At 56.8% G+C, this 26,715-nt stretch overlaps 2 protein-coding genes across 4 annotated transcripts; one reads left to right on the top strand and one right to left on the bottom strand.

Annotated features, from left to right (window-relative positions):
* The first annotated feature begins 2,630 nt into the window (after positions 1-2,630).
* Positions 2,631-8,280, top strand: UBALD2 (UBA like domain containing 2). Of its 2 annotated transcripts, none has more exons than XM_057536899.1 (3): positions 2,631-2,999; positions 3,392-3,454; positions 7,109-8,280. In XM_057536899.1, the coding sequence occupies exons 1-3, from the start codon at positions 2,880-2,882 to the stop codon at positions 7,427-7,429; spliced, it is 504 nt and encodes a 167-aa protein (XP_057392882.1). In that variant the 5' UTR covers positions 2,631-2,879; the 3' UTR covers positions 7,430-8,280. The 2 variants fall into 2 exon arrangements, with proteins under 2 accessions (XP_057392882.1, XP_057392883.1); XM_057536900.1 differs by having other exon boundaries at positions 2,639-2,999; positions 7,112-8,280.
* Positions 8,281-10,769: 2,489 nt separating this feature from the next.
* On the bottom strand, positions 10,770-26,325 carry QRICH2 (glutamine rich 2). 2 transcript variants are annotated; one of them, XM_057535992.1, is made up of 17 exons: positions 24,068-24,147; positions 23,737-23,978; positions 23,054-23,139; positions 22,284-22,381; positions 21,664-21,778; positions 17,900-18,160; positions 17,075-17,197; positions 16,912-16,986; positions 16,565-16,729; positions 16,329-16,450; positions 15,674-15,739; positions 15,304-15,405; positions 14,672-14,875; positions 13,839-13,986; positions 13,409-13,496; positions 12,507-12,632; positions 10,770-10,983 (listed from the first exon to the last, which is right to left on the bottom strand). In XM_057535992.1, the coding sequence occupies exons 1-17, from the start codon at positions 24,073-24,075 to the stop codon at positions 10,784-10,786; spliced, it is 2,229 nt and encodes a 742-aa protein (XP_057391975.1). In that variant the 5' UTR covers positions 24,076-24,147; the 3' UTR covers positions 10,770-10,783. The 2 variants fall into 2 exon arrangements, with proteins under 2 accessions (XP_057391975.1, XP_057391974.1); XM_057535991.1 differs by having other exon boundaries at positions 23,737-26,325.
* Positions 26,326-26,715: the final 390 nt, after the last annotated feature.

Here is a 26,715-nt window from a genome sequence, read left to right as displayed (position 1 = left end):
CAAGTCCCAGCGCCCTTGATAGCTCTTGTTTGTGAGCCCCACTGAGGTGACACTGCAGCATTAAGGAGGGTAGTATGGTGTAATGGTTAACCACAAGGTTCTGGAACTACACTGGGCCAATGCTTCACTCCAGCACTTATTACTGTGACCTTGGGTAAGCTCCTCCCCTCTTCTGTGACATAACTGCCTTGCTTGTGAAATGGAATTCTGGATTGTTGTGAGGATTGAAATGAGTTAACAGACAGTAAACTCTTCAAAAGGTGCCTGGCTCACACGAAGTGCTTGGTAAATGGCAGCTGTTTGTGATGGTCCAGCTACTTATTGTTGCCTGTCTCTGCACCAACTCAATGACTTGCATTCACAACATCCTTGTTATCCGGGCCCGGAGGAAATACTGGCTGAGGTTGTTTCTCTTACTTGTAACATGGCCTGTTCTGTAGCCTAGATCATTGATGTAACAGGGATTTTGTTCCTTCCAAGGCTACTACTGTGTTTTATTCGTTATTAAGGGGCATGTTTTTATTGTTCTGTGTTACCTGATGCACACTGTCCTCTCAGATTAAAATAATAATACCTTCAGTGAATAATACCCTACACTTGGGGAGCTGCTTGCATCCCAGCAGCTCAAAGTCCTCTACAAACACGACCTCATTCATTCTCCCTGCGCTCCCAGGACGGGGGCACTCCTGTTTCCCAGCCCGAGAAGGGGAAGCCCTATCCTCATACGTCGCTAAAGAGATTCTCAGAAGCCAAAGTACTGATTAAGCATTTCCACTACTCACGGCCACAAATCAGAGGCAGAACTCTGTTGCTCTCTCTGCCCAGGGTGACTTTATGCTCCCAGCAGATAACCAGAATGGCTTGGGGGCTTTGTCTTCCATGCCTCTGCCAGGTGCCTACAGCTGTGCCCTGCAAATGGTAAACTAAAGAAAGCTTTGGAATAAACCACGCTGATATCCAAAAAAAAAAATAGGTTTGGCAATTTTGGTGTTTTCAGGACCTTTGCCTTCCTTGAGAACTTCTTAAATAAGACCTAAGGGCTCCTGCAGCCTGAAATGCCTCTGCCCAGTTAGATCCTACTACTCATGGCCCTGGCATGCTTGACAACTGTATGTACTTGTGAAAACTGGAGCCCCACAGTGACAGTACTTCCTTGTTCTGGGCTGCTTGTGGGCCAGGCCCCTTGGCAATGGCAGCTGCTGGATACTCTCTTTTGTTTTCACCTTGCAATTACTGGAAGGGAAGGGCTGCAAGCTGTACTTGACTCTCTAGTCACACTCCAGGTCTCAGCCCGTGAGCACTTGGGGGTGGCCAAGTGCAATTACGGGAAGAGAAATGGGTCTTTTGGCCGCGGCAAAAAGCTGACTCCTTTCCGTTCAAAACAAACAAACAAAAAGACTAACTAAATAGGACAAACTCATTATAGTGCCCGAGGCTGTTTTTCATCAGAACATAGACATTGGGTGTAACTTTTTCCTTATTTATATTCTGTTTTTTTACATGGTTAAGTTTTCTTAGATGGAGAGTTAAATCCACTTTAGGCAAAGTCAAAATAGAACCATGGTTTGCTTTCTTCTTAGCCTCCCGTTCTGAAGACTCTTAACTAATTATTATATACTCTTTGACTGGTATTTCAGATCCGGAACTTACTAAGTTTTTTAGAAACAGAAATTCTAACAGTGAATTCCTAGCAATGTTTACCTTCCTAAACTCTCTGGCCTTTCTTCAGTCTGCTTAAACTCCTAGTTCTTTCCCCACCCGCACAACTCCCAAGCACAAACCTTGAAGGTTAAATCCTAATCCGGAAGATGGAAGCTCAGTGCATATAAATAAACTTTGTTTTTAAATGTCAAGGGTTGAGAGCCGGTACCTGTATAGAAACAAATTAAAGTTTCAGTTAGGCCAATTAATTTAAGGAAAAACAGTTTTTTAGCTTGGAATATTAGTGTCCGAGAAAGTCTCGTTTCCCCCTTGCAATTGTATTTATAGTGTACATTAACAGTAGTTTTCGTCTTCAGAGAGCAAAGTTTTTGTCCTAAAAACGTAGGGAAAGACTGTTGGGCTCTTGGGGTGGGTAGTGGCTGGAAGGAGGCATGAAGGGGGTACGTTACATTTCAATAAAAAGCTAAAAAAAAAACGTAGAGCAGCTTGAAAGTTTAAAAAAAAAATAAACAATTTTGAGAGTTGAGCAGCTGCAAAGGCTCTGTCTGTTTTCTATTTTGATCATTCTGTTTCTCGAGATGACCACATATTTCAGAGGAAGTGAGTCAAAGCCACTCTGTCTTGCTTTTCCAGCTGAGCATGTTCAGCTTCAATGAAGTAATGAATGAACTTGGCTGCACCACCCCCAAGCCTACAACAGCAAACAGAGGGGTCTCGGCCAATCAGCAGGCACCCAAGGTTTTCAAGTTGAGTTCAAACAGGTCCAAGGGAGACCAATCAGCGCGCGCGGCTCCGCCCCAGACGCCGGGCCGTGGCCAATCATGAACCAGGACGAGCCAAAACACAGCGTCCGGCCAATGCCGGGGAGCCCCACGGAGCCGACGTCCGCCAATGGGCGCGGCCAGGCAGAAAGAGAAACAGTGCGGGCCCGCAGGCCGCAGGATTCGAATCGAGCGTCTGCCAGGGAGCCGGGCGCCGGCCGAGCGGCGCGGGCCAATCAGCGGCGGCGGCTCGCGGCCCCCGAACGTTGGGACACACGGCCCCGCCCCGCACTGTTGTTTGTGGTGTCGGCCGGCCGCGCGAGCCGGACCACAACACTCGCCCGGCGGGCGGCGGGGCGGGCGAGGGTCCGGAGGCCGTGGGCGGCGGCGAGCGCGAGCGGAGGGCAGCCGGCCTCCCGCGGCCGCCGAGCCCGGGAGGGGGCGCCGGCCGGAGCCATGTCGGTGAACATGGATGAGTTGCGGCACCAGGTCATGATCAACCAGTTCGTGCTGGCCGCAGGCTGCGCGGCCGACCAGGCGAAGCAGCTGCTGCAGGCGGCCCACTGGCAGTTCGAGGTGCGTGCGGGCCGAGCTAGCGAGTGCTCCCGGCCGACCCCGCTCCCCGGCCGCCGGCACTGGGGCAGGGGCGCAGGCCGGGGCGCCCGGCCGCGCGCCACAGAGGGGGGTGGGGGGAGGGGAGGGAAGCTCTATTTATATCGCCCCGTCAGGCGCTCAGCGACTTCATGGTCTCGCGTGGGGCGCAGGGCCCTGCCGCCCTGTACCTCCGCGCGCGGCCCGGGGACGCCCCCTCGAGCGACGCGGGCCGGCCGGCCGAGGGGTCGGGCCCGGCAGCCCGAGCGCGGCGCCGCGGACACTGCGGATGAGCCCGGCCGGTGGGGCAGGGCCGGCCGGTGGGCTTCCTGCCCCGTCTCCGTTAACCGCCGCCCTGCCGCTATGTTTGTCCGCAGACCGCCCTGAGCACGTTTTTCCAAGAAACCAACATTCCCAACAGTCACCACCACCACCAGATGGTAAGTGTGGCCGGGCTCCGGCAGGAGGGCCGGCGAGCTGGAGGGCCGGCTTCGCCGCGGCCGCAGCCCACTCGGCCGGCCGAGGGCGCGGGCCGGGGGCCGCTGTCAGGCGCCGACGGTGACAGCCATGTTGCCGGGGAGCGCCGAGCCGCGATGTAAACAAAGAGCCAAAATGTCTTCCAGGAAAGAGCGGCTCCCAGGGTCGGCTGGCTCGCCCAACTTTGCGGTCAGGCCTCCTGGGCTGCTGTAGCTCGACCTGAGGCCTTGTGCTCGGCGCTCCCCCTGGGCCAGGGGCTAGGAGGGCGGCGAGGGTGGCCGGCGGAGTAGCCGGCTGGCAGGGAGTGGGGAGGGGGGCTCGGACGACAACTAGACGTCGGGGGAACCCGGGCCGAGTGAAGGGCCCCGAGGGGGCTGAGACCTGGAATGTCTGTCTGTGTGGAGCCCCCCTCTTGCTGTTGGAGTGGCAGCCCCCCATCCAGACAGCCCAGCTCTGCAGAGAACAGGAAAGGGATAAATCCACCCTGGACTGAGAGCTGGGCTTTACCCAGAGAGTTATGTCCACTCTTTCCTATTCATGGAAAAAGACCTACCCTGAGCGTGGAAGACTTACAGATTTTTGACAAGATAAGCCAAGAATGCGTTTAATCTCAGTAGGTGAAGATACGTAAAACACAGGAAACAGAAGTGGTTCAGGCCTGGATTTGCTTTCTTCTCTTTTCCAAGCTGGCCCCAGGCCTGGGCCTTTGCCCTCCTGCCCTGCTTTCCACAGGCATAGGACATCCCCTTCACTTTAGAGGATTGAATGCCTTCTCTACCTCTCTAGTTACCTATTAGCCCTGCTGGTGGGGGGAGGGCCCCAAGATAGGGATTGTAAAACGTGATTCCCCAGGAGATCTGTTATGGCTTCTGGAGTACATTTTTGGCATCTTGGTGTCCTTGCCCGTGGCTCCCTTCTCAGAGCCGCTGCCTTGCCTGGAGGAGCTGCAAATGGTTCCTCTGCTGTGTCTTGTCTTTGGTGCTCTGTATTCATCTAGTTGCAAAGGACACGTAGAGAGGGGTCTGTTTTGACCCTTTTAACCAGTTTTTCTCTTGGAATAGCCCATGCTGTTTGTATAAATCAAAAAACAAAACTGCATCGGAATATGATGAGAATTATGCTGGCTGCAGGGCTGTGGCAGTTGAGGCTGGGCTCTTGGTAAACCCAAGAGGGGTTCATCTCCAGGGGACCCTCCCCTGTACCGGACCATGGGAAGCTCCGGTGTGAGCCTGGAGCTTGCCTCCATCTTGCCTCCGTCTCCTCCCAAAGGGGCCTTGAGGTTTGCTCCACCAACTGTGGTCGTTTCAAAAGGCCCAGGCTTCCAGCACAGCCCCTCTGTGCTGCCCTGAACAGAGGGGCTCACCCCAGAGAGCTGGGACTGATGGTCCTTTTAGGTTCTGTTGCTCCTTCCCTGCACATCCTGAGGGACTGTAATCTTTTTGAAGCTTCCCTCAAGGGCTGTGGCTGGTTTTCTAACAGACATTATGATCAGTGTATCCATGAGTGCTCCTAACCAAGCACCGCAGAGAACGCCATCCCTGCCCTCAAGGAGTTGGTAATTTTTTTTTAGAGATAATAAATCAAAAGAAAATGTTAGATAAAAATACCAGAAGTGACCCAGACCAAGAGTTACTGATAAATGGTTGTCCCATAGATGACTGTTCATACACAGTCTGAGACATCTTCCTAGATCAGGGAGGGCTCCTGGGTTAGATCGGGAAGGGCCGGGAAGAGGGGAAAGACCCTGTGGTTGCGAAGCAGTAGGACATTAGCAGGGTGCAGTGGATGCTGGGTATGCTTGAGAGCTGGGAAGCTCCATCCGTAGCTGTTAGAAGCAGAGCTGGAGGGACTTTTCCAGGACCTGGTCCAAACCCCTGGTTTTATAGAAGTAGAGAGAAACTCCAGAGAGGTTAAGGGACTTGCCCGAGCTCACACAGGCAGGTGGGCACAGGCCTGCTCCTGATCCAGGCCGCCGTCGCTGTCGGGGGCGGGGGGGGGGGGGGGGCGCAGGGCGGCTGCTGAGGAGACAGGCTCCACTGGCTCGGGGAACTGGGGAAGTCGGTCACGATGCTGTGATGCAATTGGCCTGTCCCCCCCACCTCCCATTCATTGTTTCCTGCTGCCGAGAAGTCAGCCCGGGGGGGGGGGGGGGGGGGGGGGCGCGGCGGGAAGAGTGAAGGGAGGAGGGAAATGGTCTGGGTGGGGCCAGGCCTGCCCGGGCCCTGTGGCCTCCCTGGAGAGGACGCCGGTTGGAGCGCCTCAGCTGCTGATGTGGAGCCGGCCCAGTTAATCAGAGGGGGTTTGCCCCCCGCTCATGGGCCTGTCCTCCTCCTGGGCTGGGGTTTAATTGCAGAGCTGTGGAAGCTCCCGGGAAAGAGCTCTGGGAGCAAGGTGAGGAGCCCTAGAATCTTGCTCCCTGAGCCCTGTGCCTGGGGGAGGGGCCGGTGTTGCTAAAATTAGGAGAAATTCAAAGAAGGGCTCCCGTGGCTTCCTGGGAAAGGGAGAAGCTGCTGCGGGGTCAGAACTGGCTTTGGGCAGGCCTTGTTCTCTGCCGCCTCTTCCCTGCACCCTGGTGAAGTGCTCGGGGGGTGGCACCCCCATGCCCCCCACGCCACAGGCCTGGGAGGCCTGCGGTCCCCGCTGTTTGCAGGGAGGCTGCCAGTTACCGCCCACCAGCCCACCCCTGCCCTTCCTGGCTGAGGTCCCTGCTCAGGGTAGTGGCAGAAGACAGCAGACACTGGGACATTGGCAGCTGCCCTCACAAAGCGGGCTGAGCGGACCGAGACACTGGCAGCATCTGGCCAAGGGCAGCCTGCCGGGAGACGCCGGTTTTTGTCCTCGGGGAGCCCAGGCATGAAGTTGCACTTGACTCTTAAGTGCAGAGTGGGGCTGGGTAGAGGTTAAGAGCTTGGGCCTGCAGACCTGGGAGCCCCGGGATTCCGGCTTCTCAACTTGTGCCCTGCAGCGGTGTGGTTTTGGTCCAGTGACTTGAGCTCTGGGCCTCAGTTTCCTCATCTGTAACCGAGAGGATAATCAGAATGACCTAGCACCCTCATGAGAAGTGAGAGAACGCAGGCTGAGGCCCCGAGGCCCGCTGGCTGGTGCTGTGGATGTGGAACGGACCCAAGCACCAAGCAAGTGCAGCCTCCCCGGGGTTGGCATAGGAGGGAGATCCTGGATCTGGCCGCCTTCCCTTGGCTAACAGCCTCAGAACGTCTGAGGGCGGATTATTGAGGAGCCAGCTGGTTTCTCACCCAGGGTGAGGCGCTCAGCATTGGTGTCCTGGGCTGCCTCCCTTGTCCTGGCTTTAATCTGACACCCTAGCTTCTGCCGGAATTAACCATCTACTTCTGACACTCAGAGCGTCATTCCCAAGCATCAGGAAACACTCTTTGGTTTTGACAGAAATTGTAGGAGTCCGCCCCCGGTTTTCTGTTTTTATTGGCTCAGGGTGCAAGGGGTGCTTTTGTCCTGCTGAAACCACTTATGGACTGAAAAACGGGGAGGAAGGAGGGCCCGGTGTGGGTGAGCCCCGTGGGAAGGCTCTGTAGGCCCGCGGACAGTGGCCTGGGACCGGCGCTGCAGGCAGCCCTCGCAACCCCAGTGTTCTCTCCCAGCAGATGTGCACCCCGAGCAACACGCCTGCCACACCGCCCAACTTCCCCGACGCGCTGGCCATGTTCTCCAAGCTTCGCGCCTCCGAGGGCCTGCAGAACAGCAATAGCCCCATGACCGCAGTGGCCTGCTCCCCCCCAGCAAACTTCAGCCCCTTCTGGGCCTCGTCCCCGCCCAGCCACCAGGCCGCCTGGATCCCACCCTCCTCCCCCACGGCCCACAGCTTCCACCATCTCCACCACCCGCAGCCCACGTGGCCGCCCGGAGCACAGCAGGGGGGCACCCAGCAGAAAGCCGTGGCTGCGATGGATGGCCAGAGATGAGACTGGATGCCGCCGGGCGCTGGGCTGGAGCTGGGGGGCAGTCTGGGGTCGTGGGGACACAGGAGGGCCGGGGTGGGGTGGGGAGCTGGGGCGGGCGGGGTTTCCTGAAGATCGCACTGGAAGATTTTATAAGAGAATTTTTGTGGGTGGAGGGGACAGTAAACTTCCTGAGCCACTTGGGTCCTTCAGGAGTTTTCTCTTCAGGCAAGTTTTTTTTCTCTTTTTAATATATAACTATAATATATATATGAATATATAAAAGTAACTAATGTATGTGAGAATGGGGCTGGCTGACGGGGTGTTGGGTCAGCGGGGAAGGGCCAGAGAAGCCTCCCCTTGGGCCAGCGCCCGGTCCTCCACCCCGGTCCCGGGCGCAGGTGCTTGGAAGCCAGGTGGCGTGATCCTGCAGTCACGAGGTGTCTGCCGGCTGCCTCCTCTCAAAGGTCACACCTTCTGGAATCAGGAGAAGGACCACCACCTCTCCACTCCACGTGATGGCGGCAGGAGGGGCTCCCAGGGGTGCCGGGTGGCTGAAGGTGTGGGCCCTCTTCGCCATCGTGAGGCTCTCCCCAGCCCCAGTCAGTGGCTGTCCGGCTCTTGTCGCCTCTCCCGGTGTCACCCGTGTCTCCATCTAGGTGTGCAGGGCCTGTGCGGGACTTTAAGAGCCAGCTGGGGTCAGAGGCCCAGGCTCTGTCAGTGGGCTTAACCCCGTAGCCGCCCTGCCTCTTCCACCGTGCAGCCCGGCCGCGGACAACAGAGTGGAGAGCTTGCCTTTGGATTTAGTTCCCAAATCAATCATCTCACCAGGGTGAAATTTTAATTTAAAACTTAAAAGAGACTTTTCTAACTTGGCTGGTTTGCGGTGCCTTTCTTTACCTTGGTGTGGAGAGCGTGCTCCTTGGGCAGAGGGGTGGTGGTGAGGCGCTCGGCTGTGCTGCAGCTGGGCGACCAGCTCCATTGCCGTGTGGCGGGTCTGGATGCTCTGACAAGGGGCATCCCGGCCAGGGGGCCGATGTGACAGGCTGGATCCGGTTGGGCGTGGGGAGGAGAGGAAGGACGGGTCCTGGCTCGGTTACGGTAACCCTCTCCCCTTGGCTCTCGCCACCGTGCAGCCCGCCGCAGGCTAGGCCTCAGCCCCGGAGCCCCTGTCTTTGCCTGCAGTGGGGGAGCTGCCTTCCCGCCTGGGGGCCCAATGGCAGCCCCACGCTTCTGCCTGCTCCCGCAGGCACTCCCCGCTGAGCGTGTCTCTGCTGTCCCTGCCCTCAGCCTCCTTTGGGGTAACCTGTCCCCATGTGCATGTTGTGTGGCCCTGTCCCAAAGGTCAGCCGAGGCTATCAGGGAGCCACAGAGACTGGGTGGGTCCCCGAGAGGACTGGCTTCCTTTCCCTTCCCACCTTCGCTCGGCCTTCAGGCGCTGGAACGGAAGCAGCGGTGATGGCAGTTGGGCTCTTCTCAGACCCTCCAGCGCAGGTGGCCAGGTGCGTGAGGAGCTTGTCCACCCAAATGGAGGAGTGGGTGGCTGGCCCCAGGGTTGGGATTCCTCCTGAGCCCCCTGCCCCCCCCCCCCAAAATAAAACCCCTTTAACATGTGTGAGTGGGCTCGTTCCCTCCCTCTCTCAGCAGCCCGGGCACTGCTGTGGATCAGGGCTGCGGGGTCTGGAGGTTCAGGCCCAACGTGCAGTGACACTTGGGAAGGGCCGCACCTGGCAAGCCAGCCCGTGCCGCTCCTGGGCCTCGTGTGTCTTCACAAGGTCACCTGTGGGGCAGCCCCTGCAGGAGTGGAGCAGAACCGGGGACGCAGCTGCCCTTGGTCCCTCTGCATGTGATCGTGTACTTTGAAGCTGGGTTTGTCGTTTCAGTTTTGTTTCCTGCTTGGAAACCTGTGTGACTCCTCCCACCCGCACCCCTCACTCTGCCCTCCCGTGCTTTCCCAGGCTGGAAGGGGAAGGCCCCTCGTGGGCACGTGGGCGGTCAGTGCTGGGCGGCCTGGGTGAGGGTAGGCAGGCGGGCCCAGGTGCGGGGAGGCAGGGGTGGCCTGGGCTGCTTGGGGAATGTCACTGCTCATCCTTCCGGGGGCATCGGGCGCTCCTCCCTGCCAAGCTGGTGAGTTTGGATTCTAGGCCAGGGACACTGAGCCAGTGACCTGACATTTCTCAGGCAGGAGCAGAGGAGGCCTGGGCCTGGCCCTGCCGCCCCCTTGCAGAGAAAAGGGTGCGGGGGTGTGGGCGGTGCCGACTGGGACCCCAGGGTTCAACAGTGAACGGGATCTCAGCAGATGGGGAGAGATGGGGGATGCCCCTTCCCGCAGGGAGCGCCTGCCCCACCCATGACACCCCCAGCCAACCCCACCCTCCTGTGCCCACAGGGGGACGAGGGAGAAACCCTTTTCTCGGTTACTTCCTGCTACACTTTCCTGTGTGACTCTGTCATCCCTCACCTCACACCCTGAAGCAGCCCTCTTACCCCAGACATCCCTTTCCCATGTCAGAGGGGACTGGAGGTGGCGGGGGGAGGGGGGGAACCCCACCTTGGAGGAGGGAGCTGCTGAGAACAGATCTGAAGGCAGAAAACTGCTTGCATGACTGCAGAGGCCTCCGTCCGGGTGCGGGGCAGCTGTCCCTTGTCCCTGGGGCTTTGATTGGGGACGGGCTTGTCCCTTACAGTTGACTTGGGGGACAGCAGTGAGCCCTCTTGCCTGTTTGGGGTGACACTGGAGCAGGACAAGGGCCAGGCCTCAAGACCCCTTGGCAAATGCCAGGCACACTTCTGCTCTATCTTCCTGGGGAGGGGAGGGGAACAGGGACACGACCTAGCCCTGGCGGCCCCTGGGTCTGCGCCCCTCCTGCGTCTGCAGCAGCCACTCAAGGGTAAGCCACAGAGGACAGCAAACAGGAACCGTGCCGGGGAGCCTCCCTGGCAGCAGCAGGAGGGCTGCCACCCTTACCTTTGCTCCACGATACACAAGGTACAGCTCGAGCACAGACGTGAAGCATCCCAACCTCACCAGAGTGCCCTGGCCAGCCTCCCCAGATGGAAGGCAGTGCCGCTGCCAGAGAAGGCCACAGCACCGGGTCCAGCCGGGGTCAGGAGAGGGCAGGCCGCTGGCAGGCCCGCCGGTCCCCGGAGCCTGGGGTCTGGCCTGTGCTGCCTCTTCCTGGCCCTGGGTGCAACTCGCAGCCCTCTCGAAGCCCTGGCACCCTCAGAGGACGGCTCAACCTGTTTGGGGGCCGTGGCCTAATGGGCAGGCTGCAAGAGGCGTGCCCCCTGACCTGCAGCGGCCCCCCCCCCCCCTCACTCCACCTTCCTGAGCCAGGACCAGAGAAGCTGCATGGCCCCAAGCTTCTTCCTCAGCATTTATTTATAGCTCTGCTCAGTGAGAAGTGGCGGACCGCGGCCCCCGGGCGGCTCCTCGAGCCCCTCCCCAGGAGGCACGTCCATGTGCATCTCCAGCCCCGCCGGCAGGTCTGCCATCTCACTGGGCAGGTGAGCTGTATTCGGCTGGGAGAGGCGCCCCTCGGTGGAGATGGGTCTGTCTTTCCGTTGAAGAGAAGGACCTGCGAGAAAGGAGGGAGCCGACCTGGCTCTGTCTCGCACCCACGCCCACCAGCAGCCCACCCCAGCTTGCACAAAGCCCAGGGAAGTCGAGAGCAGCCCCAGTAGCCAGGCCGAGCTGGGGCATCAGGCTGGGGGGGCGGGTGGGGGGTGGCAAGCCCTCATACGAGCCCCTAAGTCACACTCCTTTACAATCTCTCTGAGTTAAAAATAAACAAGCCCTCATCAGGGGCCGAGAGCCTGCCTCTTTGGTAACGTTCCCTCTTAATACAGGGACTGTTTAGGCAATATTGACACAAATAGGTGCAGGAATTTTCCCTAACACTACCCTCCCTCTTGCTGCTGCTTCCACACGTTTTAAGTGCCCTTGGAGTAGACTATGGAGTGCTGGGGAGAAAAAAGCTAAGTACCCCCAAGAAATCAACTCGGAACCAAGAGCCACAGACCTGTGCTGTCTGTCCACTGCTGAGTCCTCCATCCCAGGCTCTTACCCTTTGTCACCAGCGCTGGCTCTGGGGCCAGATGGCTTGGCTTTGAACTCCAGCTCTGCTGCTTCCTAGCTGTGTGACCTTGTGCAAGTACTTTAACCTCTCTGTGCCTCGGCTTTCTCAGCTGTAGGTGGGACCAACAGTGGTCCCTGCCTCTTAATGCATGAGGGTGAAGACTGGTTTGTAAGTGGAAAGCTCCTCAGCAGTGCCTGGCCGGTGAGGAACCCTCAACAGAGGCGAGGCAACATGACCACCACTGCCGCTTATTCTGTTTCTGCTTCCTCCAGGCACTCACTGAATGCTGGAACTGGAAGGGGGGAAGCACCTAGCTGGGGCTCTTAACCTGGGCAGGGGGTGGGGGTGGTCCTTGAACCTCCGGAAGTAGCCGTAAAGCATTGTGGGTGCGTAACTTTTTATGGGAAGAAAGTCAGCATCTTTCTTAGACTCTCAAGGGGGAGCCTAGCTAAGCAGCCCTAATCCAGCACCCTTTTATTGACAGATGAGGAAACTGGTCAAGAGAAGGGGGAGAGGTGCTCAGAGTCACCTGGAAGTGATCCAGCCTCCTAGCTCCAGGCCACTGTCCCTCTCTGGCCCCATGTGTAGCCAAACCCCAGGGGAACCCTTAGCCCTCTGGCTTTCAGGCAGGATTTAGCCCCTCTGGGGAGAGCAGGGACTCTGGGGGACCTTCCAGGCCAGGGGGCTTAGCTCCAGGAGAGTCGGCACATGTGAGCAGGGGAAGGACTCGGGCCTGGAGCCAGAGCTTGGGCTGCAACTCTGCCCCTATTTCCTCTTCTGTGAAATGGGGGCAGTAACAGTATCTGACCACAGACCTGGCGCATTATCAAGCACTCAGCAATGAAGGGTTTTCTCTCTCCTCCCTTGCATCCTGTCCCTCAGCTCCCAGGCCCTTCCTCTCTCCAGGGAAATAAAGGTATATACCAGTCATGGGCAGGAAAGGGGCCTGGCGGGGCAAGGAGGAGAGGCGGGGGGCGGTGCCAAGGCCACCCAGAAGGACCCTCCATCCAGAGAGGAGCTACCTGAGTTGTTGCCAGCCAGCATCTGAGCGCTCTGGGGCCGTGAGGGCAGCTGAGTGCTGTCGCTGAGCGACCGCTGCCGGTGCACGTGGGGCTGGGACTGCTTGGCCTTGTGCTTTATCCCCGAATCTGATGGAGACAGTGGAGGGGAGGGGCAGTTCTGAGATACCGGGTGGGAGCCCTGTGGGGACCCATGGGGATGGGGACAGGGCTGCAGGGCTGCTGGTCACAGCCAGCCTCAGCTGGCGTCCTCCTCCATCTTCATTCGTGGATATGCCCCTTGTAAGCACTTCATTCACCGATATGTCCGCCCGGCCATCTGTCCGTCCATCCATCCATCCATCCACCCACTCAGTCGGATATCCACCCCCCAGACATCAGCCCCATGCAGGTGCTGGGTGAGTTCTGACTCCAGGTTTATAGTTCGGGAGGGGAGGCAACTAGAAAGGTGCATACGTGGCGGTGAGACCCGGTGGGAGGTGACAAACGGCACACCTCAGGACGGCTAACTGGAAGGGGACATTCCGGGACACGGGTGATTCACAAAGTGGTGGGGGGCTCAGGAGAGGGTACTTTGAGTTATGAAGAAGGGGTAGGACTTGGCCTCGGTGATGCTGGGGACAGAGGCTTAGGCAGGAAGACTGGGGTGGCAGCCTGAGGATAAAGGCTGGCAAGAAGAGATGGGGCCACGACACCCCAGCTAGTTGGCCGAGACTGGACAGCTGTCCCCCTTCTGCAAACACTGACCCGGAGGCGTTTGGAGACCTGAACGTTTGGAGTCAGGGAGGTGGAGGAGGAAGGCAGTCAGGGCCCGGTGGCCACAAGAAGTGCCTTAAGGAGCTGGACGGACCCTGTGGGACCCAAGCAAGGAGGCTGAGGGGCCTCTGGGCCACCTGGACACTCACTGTCTTTGTTCAGGATGTCCGGCAGCCTTGTATCCATCCGTCCCTTGTAAATATGTCCGTCCAGGCCCAGGATATCCACCTCGTCGTGCTGTGGAGGTGGGCGAGTGCCGCTCAGAGCTGCCCTCCCGTCCTGCCTCCCAGAGGACGGTCCTCTCCTGAGGCCAGCACCAAACGGTGCTCAGAGCCCTTGAGGGGGCCCTGGGTGGCACGAGGGCCGAGCTACAGGGGGAAGGGGGGCCCGTGGTGGAGGCGGTAGTGCCAGGTGGGCGGGTGGTCGGGTTGGCATTCCTCTTTCCAGGAAAGGATAAGAACCTGACACTTGGACTGGGTCTGACTAAGAAACCGCCCCGAGGCCGAGGGCCCAGGAGGGGACTTCTGGGGGCTTTTCCAGAGGGACCTGAGAGTCTGGCGTCACGGCAGTGCCCCCCACCTTCCTGGCGATCTGGATCTCCTCGGTGGGGTACAGGCCCTGTGCCAGGTGCTGCAGGCGGCTGCGGCGGGAGGGGCAGGTGAGGGTGTGGCTGCCCCCGCAGCGCCGGGCCGCCCTCGGGTAGGTGTGATCGGCCGCGTCGGGCAGCCTGCGGTGAGGACAGCGGAGTCACGGGGAGCAGGTGCGGCCTGGGACACGCCTGGGGTTGGGGGGGCAGCACTCGAGCCAGGACAGGGCAGGGGGTGAGTGAGCAGGGTGACCCGGCCACCCTGAAGGCCACACACACACACACACACGCACATTCTCATGCGTATGTGTTCACACACATACGTTCACACACATTCTCAAACGTTCACACATGTTCATATACGTATTCACACACACACACATTCACATATTCACACACACATGCTTTCACACACACACATTCACACATACTCCCATTCATACACGTACACATTCACACACATTCTCATACACCTTTATACACACGTTCACACACATTCTCCCACACACAGGCCCCACCCCTCATGCATACACATAATCACACACACACACACACTCACTCGTACAATACACATGAATGCTCTCACACTCACACGTGTTCACACACATTCACACACACATTCTCTCTCTTCCACACACACACTCTCACTCATACAATACACATGAAGAATGCTCTCTCACACTCACGTGTTCACATTCACACACAATCTCTCTTCCACACACACGCACGCACACTCCCCCGCTCAGTGCCAGGCTCTCGGTGGTGGGTGGGCTGTGAGTGGGCCGAAGCTCATCGTCTGCCCCGGGGGCCCGGCCCGGCCGCCCACCGTCTGTAGCAGGGGCAGCTGAGGCACTGGGAGTGCAGCAGCTCGCGGATCATCTGGCTGCTGGCCTTGACCGAGCCCCCGAAGTGGATCTGCACCTTCTCAATGTCCATCAGCATCTTGGAGTGCATGCTGCGCAGGCGCCCCACGCTCCGCTCCGTCTGCCCCAGGTTGCCCCGGGGGAAGGCAGCGCTGCCCAGCTTCAGGCTGCGGGGGGCGGGCCCAGCGGAGGGGTGAGCCACGCCCCCGGCCTCCTCCCCTCAAGGAGGAGGTGGAAAGGCCGCGGGGAGGAGGGCAGGAGCCCCAGCGAGCGTGAAACACGCCCCCACCCACTCATCCCACCCACTCCAGGAGCCACCCCCTCCCTTCCTCACATGCCCGGTATGAGCAGGGAGGGGGGGGGTCTCAGAGGCAATGTCCCTGAGGATGCCCAGCAGGGACCCAAAGGCAGGCGGTTACTAGGTCAGCGCTCTCCTCCTCCGACAAGCTCACCCTGGGAGGAGCTGGGAGCTCCGTCAGACAGCACCCTAGCAGCACCGCCCTACTCCCCATCCCAGGCGTGAGGAGGAGCCTCCGCTCTCGCCCTCCAGACCCCCCTGCAAAGCCCTGCACAGGACTCCCTCCGCTGCCCGTACTTGCGGCTCTGCTGCCGGACCTGCTCCAGTTCAAAGACCGTGTAGGGGCGGGTGGACTGGTGCCCGGGCAGGCCTGGGCCCACAGGAGTCAGGGGGATGACTCTGGGCAGGGACAGAGAGAAGGGAAGGTCGGAGTGTGAGAAATCCCATCGTCCAAGCCCCCCGCCCACTCCCCACACTCCAGCTGCCCGAGGAGCCTTCCCGCCGGGGCCGGGGCGGGGGGCTGAAGGACAGGGGTAGGAGCAGCCGAGGTGCGCGGAGCGAACGGTGAGAGAGGAGGAGCCGACAGGAGTTGGAGACAGGCAGGGAGTACAGGAGACGCAGCCCTGCCGTGCCGCCCCCAGCGTGGCCACCAGCTGGGGTCACTCACTCTCCAGTCACAGGCGTCTCCAGGGGACGGTCACATGAGAGGCAGTGGAAATGTGCCAGGAGCTGCCTGTGCGGAGTGGAACACACACAGGGTGAGCGCCCTGCCCAGACGTTCCCGAACGCGAGAGACGGAGAACCCAGCGGGCTTGGCGCTCTGTGGGCCAGGCAGGCTGGACGCACAGTGCCCAGGGTGACAGGCCCCGGGCCACCAGAGGCAGTTCCGGGCCCAGCTCCCCGGGAACTCACCAAACTCACCAGCTCCTAGACATGTCCGCTTCTGGGCACACACCCAGCACCCATCTACCCTAACCCAAAGCCGGCAGGGTTCCCAAGGGCCCCAGGACTGCCCTGCGTAAGCCTCGGGAGCCCTCTGGCGGCCAGGAATGGAAATCCTGGGACTCAGGCTGCCATGGGCCAGGCCCCCCCAGGACTACTCTCAGCTCTGGGGGCTGTGGACCCCCTCCCACCTGTGCCCAGAGAGCCTTACGCCTCCATCCCCTCCCTCTCTCAGCTGTAATGTGAACTGGCCTGAGCTAGAAGAGCTTTTCAAGCTCTAAAACTCTGTCCCTCCTACTGCAGGATGGTCCCAGGCAAGATCAGCCATTCCCTCTGAGCACACCGCCCGCCCGCCTGCCCTCACCCCTTCCAGGCCTCACCTCCGCATGGCGGCTGCCTCGTCCGCCTGGTAGAGCGGAGAACGCTCTTTGAGCTGCAGTCGCAAGGATTTCCAGCGATCCTCCAGTGACTGCTTCACTGGATCCAGCTCCAGGCGGTCCAGCTGTGGGTGGGGGCAGAGCCCAGGTGAGCTCTGAGGAAGCAGGGGGGGTCCGCGGCGCCTGGAGGAGGGGGCACTGTCCCAGGCCAGGGGGCCCTGGAGCCTCCCGCCCCTCACCTTGCCGTCCATCTCCGCCAGGAGCTTGTCCAGCATCTCTTGCCAGTCCTGCTCCTGCCCGCTCATCTTGGCCACCAGCTCCCGCATCATGCGGTTCAGCTGCTCCGTGGTGGCGTCAAACTGGACACGGCTCACTTTGGCCGCCAGGGCACTCTTGTCGGCTTTCTGCCCGGAGAGGAAGAGGCCCCCCAGATGGGAGAGAGCCATGGGGGGGGCCCACTCCCTGCAGTGAGAGCACCAGCACTGAGCCCACATCCCCCGTCGGGCTCCCCTGCTCTCTCAGCCTTCTGAAGAACGAGCGGTGGGACCTCCCTGGGACGCAGGGTGGCCCCTCGGCCTAGCCTTACCACGTTGATCTCCATCTCCAGGTGTTCCCTGTTGGCCTTTTCCTTCTCCAGCTTCTCCAGACCCTGGTACAACACCTGGGAGGCCGAGGGAGCAGAGCATAAGGAACAAGGAGGAACTGGGGTCGCGCCTCGGCCCCGCCCCTGCCACCCCGCCCGCCCTCACTTCGATGTCCTTCTGCTTCCGCCGATGGTCCTCGATGAGGCTGCCGGTGGTGATGCTGAGCTTCTCACAGTCGCCCTGTACCTGCAGGATGGCGCTCTGGACGCGGCCCAGCAGCTCTTCATCCTGCAGCAGAAGGACAAAGGCAGCCTCCCTGGGGCGCCCCCAGGGGTACCGCCGCTCCTGGTAAGTCAGCCCTTAAAACATCACCCGGCAAACAGGCCGACTTCAGACCCCATTCTGGATCTCCTCAGTTGCCGCCACAATTCCCCACCTCCCCATGGACTGGCCTTGAGGGACCTGGTCCGCCGGGGTGGGTGGTCAGCAGAGGTGGTCTCGAGGCCCAGGAGGGGTGAGCTGCTCCCCTGAGAGCTGGGCTACAGCCTCGCCACCCACCCTGAGCTGAATCTGAATTCCGGAGTCTAAGAGGCAGGCCCCAGGGACTTGTGCTACTCCCTGAGCCACCAGCAGGCCTGCCCTTTGGAGGGGAAGTGGGAAGGAGTCCAGAAGACCGGCATGAAGGAGGGGCGATGAATCCTAAGGCTATGCCAGCGCCCCGAGGCATGTGAATGGCACTGCTCCACCTCTCAGCCAGCCATGCTGTCCCCACCCATGGTGCCAGCTCTTCCCCGTGGTCCCCCATCCCCAGAGCCAGCTCTACGGCTGCCCTCGCTGTGACCCTATGGAACGACCAGGGACTTCCGTGCGGTCGCTAAAGGGCTCCATCACGGAAAAGTGGCCCAAACATCCCTCCCCCGGGGACTCCCCGGGGGGCTCCCTGCAGGCGGGCCATGCGCGGCCGCCCCGGAGGAAAGCAGGCGGCATCACCTGGCTCTGCAGCTTGGCCTTCCTGGAGGGCCGGGAGGCAGCCAGGTTGCTGACCATGTCCTGGAGCTGCTCATAGCGCTGCACCAGCGTGCTGACCTGGTGACTCAGGTCCAGGCTGCAGGCTGGGCAGGTGGCCGCTGGGTCGATCTGGCCGGGTGCCAGGGTGGTCAGGAGCTTGTGCGGGGCCACGCTCATGCTCATGGACAGCAGCGTGGAGGACGAGGCCAGCATGTTCTCGATGATCGTCCTGAGCTTGTCTAACTGGGCACGGGCGAGAGGGCGGGTGCAGGGCAGTGAGCGAGGCCCAGCTACGCCGCATCCACGCGGTCGCCACCAGCGAGTGCTTTCTGCCCTGGCCTGCTGTGACCCGGGCCGTCCCACAGTCTCGGTGCCTCCCAGGGTGTGCAGCACATAGGAGGCGCTCGACCTCCATCCATTAAATAGTGACCAGAGTTCCCAGGGAGGGTAGCACAGACGCTGATAAAGCCCTTGCAGGAAGGAGGCTTCTGGACCTTTCTCCAGCCAGCCCACTGGTGCAGTGTGAGAACACATCTCCTCTAGCTAAATCCTACAGGGCTGATGTCCGTTAGTCCACAAACACCCTGATGACACACAGGCCCTGCTCCAGGCCCTGGTGACACGAGGGGTGGGCTCACACATGCTCTGTCCCCATCTAGAATGTAAATAACAATAAGAGAATGTGATTTTCTCACACCATATACAAAAATAAACTCAAAATGGATTAAAGACCTCAATGTAAGACTGGAAACCATAAAACTCCTAGAGGAAAACATAGGCAGAACACTCTTTGACATAAATCGTAGCAATATTTTTTGGATCTGTCTCCTAAGTCAAAGGAGACAAAAGCAAAAATAAATAAATGAGACCTAATTAAACTTAAAAGTTTTTGGGGACTTCCCTGGTGGCGCAGTGGTTAAGAATCCACCTGCCAATGCAGGGGACATGGGTTTGATCCCTGGTCCGAGAAGATCCCACATGCCCGGAGCAACTAAGCCTGTGCACCACAACTACTGAGCCCGCATGCCACAACTACTGAAGCCTGCGCGCCTAGAGCCCGTGTTCCACAACAAAGAGAAGCCACTGCAATGAGAAGCCCGCACACTGCAACAAAGAGTAGAACCCGCTCGACACAACTAGAGAAAGCCCGCGCGTAGCAACGAAGACTCAGCGCAACCAAAAATAAATAAATAAATAAAATTCTTTTAAATAAATAAATAAAAGCTTTTGCACGGCAAAGGAAACCATCGACAAAAAGAAAACACAACCTATGGAATCAGAGAAAATATCTGCAAACGATATGACCCATAAGGGGTTAATATCCAAAATATATGAACAGTTCATAAACTCAGTATCAAAAAAACAAACAACCTGATTAAAAAATGGGTAGAAGACCTGAACAGACATTTTTCCAAAGAAGACATACAGATGGCCAATAGGCCCATGAAAAGATACTCAACATTGCTAATTATTAGAGATGCAAATCAAAACCACAATGAGATATCACCTCACACCAGTCAGAATGGCCATCATCAAAAAGTCTACAAATAACAAATGCTGGAGAGGGTGTGGAGAAAAGGAAACCCTCCTACACTGTTGGTGGGAATGTAAATTGGTGCAGCCACTATGGAGAACAGTATGGAGGTTCCTCAAAAAACTATAAGTAGAACTACCATATGATCCAGCAACTCCACTCCTGGGTATATATTATCCGAAGAAAATGAAAACACTAATTTGAAAAAATGCATGCACCCTAATGTTCACGGAAGCACTGTTTACAATAGCTAAGATATGGAAGTGACCTAAGTTTCCATCAACAAATGAACGGATAAAGAAGATGTGGTTTACATATAAAACGGAATACTACTCAGCCATAAAAAAGAATGATGTTTTGCCATTTGCAACCACATGGATGGACCTAGAGAGTATTATCCTTAGTGAAATAAGCCAGACAGAGAAAGACAAATACTGTGTGTTGTCACTTATATGTAGAATCTAAAAGATAAAACAGACTAGTAAATATAACAAAACAGAAACAGACTCACAGATCTAGAGTACAAACTAGTGGTTACCAGTGGGGGGAGGGAAGGGGGAGGGACAAGATGGGGTAGGAGATTAAGAGGTACAAACTACTATGTGTAAAACAAAAAAGCCACAAGGATATATTGTACAGCACAGGGAAATAGAGCCATTATTTTATAATAACTTTAAGTGGAATATAATCTATAAAAACAGTGAATCACTATGGTGTGCATTTGAAACCGATATAAGAGTGTAAATCAACTACACTTCAATAAAAAAAAAAAGAGAGAGAGAATGTGATAAGTGCTACCACTACAGGGGTCTCTCATGGCCTGGCTGGGAACAAACTCCTTCCGCTGGCCCTCCTGCTCTCTTCTGGATCCCATGGTCCCAGTTTGTCCCCACAAATGATTGGTCCCAGCTAGACACCCGACTGGCCAAAGACCTGTGACATCTTGTCCTGGCTTAGAGAGAGGGACTGCACCAACCTAAGGCCCCCTTTCTTGGAAGCGCGTAACACTGCAAGGCCTGGGGCAGCCCTTTTGGACTGTGTGTGAGAGATAAAAAAGCTGGCTGAGAGTGGAAGGGAAGAGAGATGTGCAGGTATTTGAGAGAGATGGATAAGGAAGGGGACACAGAGGCAAAGGCAGACACACAGAAAGACAGACAGGTGGTGGCCCGGGCCAGACTGCCCGCTTGGCCTGGAGATTCTGCTTTTCCCAATTTCCTCTACACGTGTGTATTTTCAGCCAGGGTCCCTTTTGCCCGAGCTCAGCAAGACTCGTGCCACCAGAAGAGCCGACACGCTCCTGAAGAGTCAAGAGGCCGAGCCTGCCCAGCAGGGAGTGGATGCCCTCCCAGGTGTGGCCCCAGGGAGCCCCGGAGGTTGCTAAGCTCAGGTGTGAGCTTTGGGATGACAGACGACTCATAAACGCACTATCTACTGCTGTCCTACTGCTGTCCTGACAATCAGGTCTGGGTCATGAAATGGTGCACACCACTGTCCTGACAAACTTGGAGTGGGCCCAGAATGGGGCCTCTAGCACAAAGGGGCTCCTGACGTGGGACCCCTGGGCCCAGTGGCTTTGCCCATGTGATCCTTCTGCGAGCACTCAGAGGGCTGTTCCTAGCCCAGACGCTCCTCACTGGGAACATTCTGGGGTGACCAAGGATCGTAACACTCAAGATGTAAAGGCATGTACACCTGGAGCTAACACAACATCGTAAATCAACTATACTCCAATTTAAAAAAAAAAGATGTGGGCTTCCCTGGTGGCGCAGTGGTTGGGAATCCGCCTGCCAATGCAGGGGGACACGGGTTCGAGCCCTGGTCTGGGAGGATCCCACATGCTGCGGAGCAACTAAGCCCGTGAGCCACAACTACTGAGCCTGTGCGTCTGGAGCCTGTGCTCCGCAACGGGAGAGGCCGCGACAGTGATAGGCCCGCGCACCGCGATGAAGAGTGGCCCTCGCTCGCCGCAACTGGAGAAAGCCCTCGCACAGAAACGAAGACCCAACACAGACAAAAATAAATAAATAAATAATTAAAAAAAAAAAAAAAAGATGTAAAGGCAGACACTTTCAAGAGAGTGAAAAGACAACCCACAGAACAGGAGAAAATATCTGCAAATTATATATCAGATAAGTGTCTAGTATCCCCAATGTCCACAGCCAACTCTCCGAAGGGCCCTAGTCCCTGTGGCTGCAGAGTGTGGAATCCTCACCTGATCCTGCAGGTAAAGGGAGGCTTCGGAGACCGAACGTTCCATGCTGACCTTGCCCCGTTCCTGACTCTCCCTCAGCTCCGCCAGCTCCTTCTCGATGTCAGCCACGGTGACTCTGCATGCACGAGAGATGGTCCGGCCCCAGCACCGGCCCAAGGGCCTGGGCCCACCAGTGCTGAGCCCCGGCCGTCAGGGATGGAGGCGGCAGACGGGGCTCTTTCACGTCCCCCTCCAGCTCTGTCCAAGGGGTCCAAGGCCCCGCCTGTCGTGGAGGTGGGTGCCCAGTGTGCAGGCCTGAGAGGCTTCTAGGGGGTGAGGCCCGGCACTGCACAGAGACGAGGGGCTCTAGCAAATGCTCCGAAGCCTCCAACTGGGGACAGACTCTAAGAGGCTTTTTTTTTTTTTTTTGGTTCTTCTAAGCCCTGGTGCTGAGCTGTTTTAAGAACCTGGGAAACTTCCACTAGCAACTTGAACTAGATACAGACAACCTGAAGAGCAGACACAATGCGGGTCAAAGAGAGTGGTCAGTTCAGGGATGAGTGAACCAAAGGCTTCTATCACCTCCTTGGCTGAGAACATGTGGTGCCAGGACAGAAGTTGCATTTGGCAGGGGATTTTACCTGAGGATTCCCAGCTGCAGGCTCAGCTGGCCAGCTTTCACCTCCTTTCCTGTTTCTTGCTCCCCCTCACCCTCCAGGATCCTGTTCATCTTCTCCAGCTACAAATCCAATGGAAGAGGAGGGTCAGGCAGGCTTGAGATCTCTGCTTTCTGAACGTACCTCTGCAGCCCCAGCAAGCCCCTTGCCCATACCCTAATCCTTTAAAAAAAAAAAATTCCCACCACGCAGCTTGTGGGAATCTCAGTTCCCGGACCAGGGATTGAACCCGGACCTCTGGCAGTGAAAGCGCCTAACCACTGGACCACCAGGGAGTCCCCCCCATTCCCTAATCCTATCCAACCCTCTGGCAAAGCCCAAGGTCCCTTCCTAACATCCACCCATCCATCCATCCCATGGATGTAGGTAGCTAGCATTAAAAGAATGACTGAAGACCTAGCAGCCCCTCGCCATGACCGCTGGTCCCAGACAGTCCCACGAACTTGGCTCCAAGGCTGCTCCAGTGACAGTGGCTTTGATTGGAAATGGTCACATGTAATGAAAGGAGCTCAGGCCTCCTTGTTGGCCCAACTGAATCTTAATAGCTTTGAATATCAGGTTTTAGATCCAGGAGATAAACACGTGGATACCTGAGGTGTGTTTCCCATCTGAGGGGACTGTACAGATCCAGGGAGATAATAATGGAAGTGAAAGGACTGTGTAATCTATCCAAATGCAAATGAAAGGGATTATTGGCACTTGAAGGCCAAGTAGGCGGACCCTCCCTTACTTACTTTTGCTTTTTCCTGCTGAACTTCTTTGGTCAAGGCCTTTAAGGTCTTCAGCTGTTCCTGCAGGTCAGTGGGTATGGACTTCTTGACTATGGAGAATCGAGGCCTTAGAGTCAGAAGCGTAAGATTCCCCATGGCCTCCCAATCCTAGCCCTCACAATCAAGAACAACACATATCATTTATCTGCCTTTCCTGGGGGCTGGAGAGAGGGGATGGGAAGAAAGGAGTGTCCTTTTAGGGGATAAGCGTCCTTAGCTCTAAAGAGTCCACCTAATGCTTAATATCCTAAAGGGCTGTGGGACCACTTACCCACAATTTCCACCCAACTCTAAAATCTTAATTATTCTCTGGGGCTAGAATTGTGAATGTGCAAAGGTTAAATTTTTCAACATTCTCTCTCCCCGCCCAACCCCATGAAATCATTTTCCCTTCATCCCAACATCTTCCCAGCTGCTTTCCAGAGAGTCTGGCAAAGGCATAAGAACCTGCCTCACTCCTCTCCTGAAGCTCCTGCACTCCTACCAGTTTAATCCCATCTCTTGGACCCTGAAGGCTATGGGAGAACCCAGAATGGCTAAGAATGGAAATGCTGTTTTCAGGGCCTCAGGCAGGCCCAGGGAGAGAGAAGGATGAAACCAAGCGAGGAGGAGGACAGCAGCCTCTCCTCTGGGCACGCAGCACCCACCCATCAGTGCCAGCAGGTACTGGATCTTCTCCAAGTCTGTTTGGCCAGCTTGTTCATCCTCCAGATCCTTTATGTTCTCCTTAAGCTCCACGTAGAGGCCGATAAGCTCTCCCATCAGATGAAATGTTTCCACTGCCGTGGGGAAGCTAGGAGCCAATTTATCCAGTGAATCACGTTTCTCACCCTGAACATCACTCCTTTCTGATGAGCCTCGGTGTAAACAGCCAAGGGAGTGTGTGTTCCTGAGAAAGGGGGCGTCTTGGCTTGGTGAAGTCTGAACAGAAACTCCAGGTCGGATTGAGTCACGTATTTCATTTGGATCCAAACCTACCTCGACATACTGATCTACATCTTGGTACCCTGGGCCATGGGAGTCTGGGACAGAATGTGCCCGGTCATGCTGCTCTGGTGTTTCCAAATGCTGTTGATCCTGGCGTGCAGATCCCACATTCGTGCGTAATGGTTTTGGGCCATGCTGGTCTGGGCCAGGACGCATCAAACCTTGTTGATAAGTCTCTCGTGGTACTAAACCTTCTCGGTCTATACCTGGTGATGCCAAACCTTGACTGGCTACGAGTGGTGACCCCCGACCATATTGATCTCTGCCAGGAGGTGCCACACCATGCTGGTATGGGCGTGGTGATATAAAACTTCGAGGGTCTGCATGGTATGTTGGAAAGCCATGAAGCTCTGGGCCTGGTGGTATCAAGCCTCGATCTGTACCAGATTGCCTCAACCAATGCTGATCTATTACAGGTTGAACCAAACCACGCTGATCGGCACGAGGCTGCATGAAACCACGTGGATAGGCACCAGGCTGTACCAGACCAGGTGGATATGTACCAGGTGGAATCAAGCCAGGCGTAGATACACCAGGTTGAAAAAAGCCATGTGGACCTGCACCAGGCTGCACCAAGCCAGGCTGACCTGCACCGGGCTGCACGAAACCTCGCTGATACATTCCAGGTTGCACAAAACCTCGCTGATACATTCCAGGCTGCACGAAACCAGGGTGACGTGCACCAGACGGGACCAAACCTCGCTGATACATTCCAGGCTGGACCAAACCAGGGTGACCTGCACCGGGTTGGACCGAGGCAGGCTGACCAGCACCAGGCTGCACCAAACCAGGCTGACCTGCAGCACCAGGTTGCACCAAACCAGGCTGCACCAAACCAGGCTGCACCAAACCAGGCTGACCTGCAGCACCAGGTTGCACCAAACCAGGCTGACCTGCAGCATCAGGCTGCACCAAACCAGGCTGACCTGCACCAGGCTGCACCAAACCAGGCTGACCTGCAGCACCAGGTTGCACCAAACCAGGCTGCACCAAACCAGGCTGACCTGCAGCACCAGGTTGCACCAAATCAGGCTGACCTGCAGCGCCAGGCTGCACCAAAACAGGCTGACCTGCACCAGGCTGACCTGCACCAGGCTGCACCAAACCAGGCTGACCTATACTGGGTTGGACCAAAGCAGGCTGACCTGCACTGGGCTGGATTATATCATGCTGCTCTGTGCCAGGTTGTATGAAGCCAGATATCCCCAAACCGGGCTGTACAAAACCTTGCTGATCTGCAGCAACTTGCATCAACCCAGGTGACAGCAAGCCCTGCGGATCCGTGCGAAATATTACAAATCCATGCTGATCTCCACCAAGAGGTACCAATCCATGCTGATCAGTGCCAAGCGGTTCCATACCACTCTCGTCCATGCCAGCCTGTTTTATACCATGTTGGTCTATGCCAGGAAGTATCACATCATGCTGATGTGCGCTAAGTGGAACCATACCAGGCTGGTCTGTACTAGGTAGTTCCAATCCTTGCTGATCTCTGCCAGATACCAATGGTGGCACTGCATCACTCTGAGCCATGCCAGCTAGTACCAATTCCTGCTCATCCATGCCAGGTGGCATCACTCCAAGCTGACCCACAGTGAGGGGTACCACACCATGTACATAAGTGCTAGGTTGTAGCAATGCAGGCTGATCCATGCCAAGTGGTCCTAATCCATGTTGATCTGGCCATGCATAGATTTGACCCTGGCTAATGTGCACTCCCCCATGCTGATCTGGGGACACATGACCATGCCGATCTCTAGGCAAGGTGGCGGAGGATACGTCCTGATAAACTGGGCCAAGGTGTGCATCTCGTTCATCTCTGCGTAGATGTGCTAAGCCGTGCTGCTCTCTAGCCCGGCGACGATCTGACTCTGCTCTCAACTGGGGATGGGGTTTGGTTAGGCCAGCTTCTTCACGGGCCCTTGAGCGCTGTTCTCTACCAGGAAACCCAGTAGCAGACGCACCTTTGCTTCGTTCCCTGCCAGTAACCCCTTCAGAGGAGTATCCTATGCCACTGGTTCCCGAGAAGGTCTTATCTGTGCTAAAACCACTGGCAGACTCTATAGCCTCGTCAGTACTTGGATGCTTGGTGGAGGCTCCACTTGGAATTTTATCATTTGATGTTATGGAACCCTGCCCTTTGCGCCTAGGAAGCCCTGTTGATGACTCTGAGACCTGGTGGAAGAGGAAGAAAGAAATCAGTGACTCCAAGTAAAAAGTACTCCTTGTAAGAGTTGGAGGGAAGGAAGTCTGGGGTATCTAAGACGATTTAGAGACCTTGGAAAAAAATACCCTCACAAAACTAAACTGGACACAAAGACCAACTCTGACATTCTTGAAGGATAGTTCTCCAGATTTCTGAGAATCTGCACATTTGTAAATGGCATCATAATATGTAATTTCCCCAATAAAAGGCAGGGGAAAACCTGCAAAATACCAGTGGTCAACTCGGACTCTCGCTGAGTCTACAAATAAAGGACATGAATAATTTATTGAGTTTACAATATAAAGTCTACCCCATCACTGACCCATTGCTGGTGGTAGAGTGTACACTGCAGGGAAAGTATACCATGTATTTAAAATGCAAAGCACAAATCCAGAAATTCCATAGATGGGAATTTTCTGTATGGACTCTCACA

Source organism: Balaenoptera acutorostrata, chromosome 20 (assembly GCF_949987535.1).
Source record: "Balaenoptera acutorostrata chromosome 20, mBalAcu1.1, whole genome shotgun sequence".
Taxonomy (NCBI): domain Eukaryota; kingdom Metazoa; phylum Chordata; class Mammalia; order Artiodactyla; family Balaenopteridae; genus Balaenoptera; species Balaenoptera acutorostrata.
This window is presented reverse-complemented; position numbering and strand designations above follow the sequence as displayed.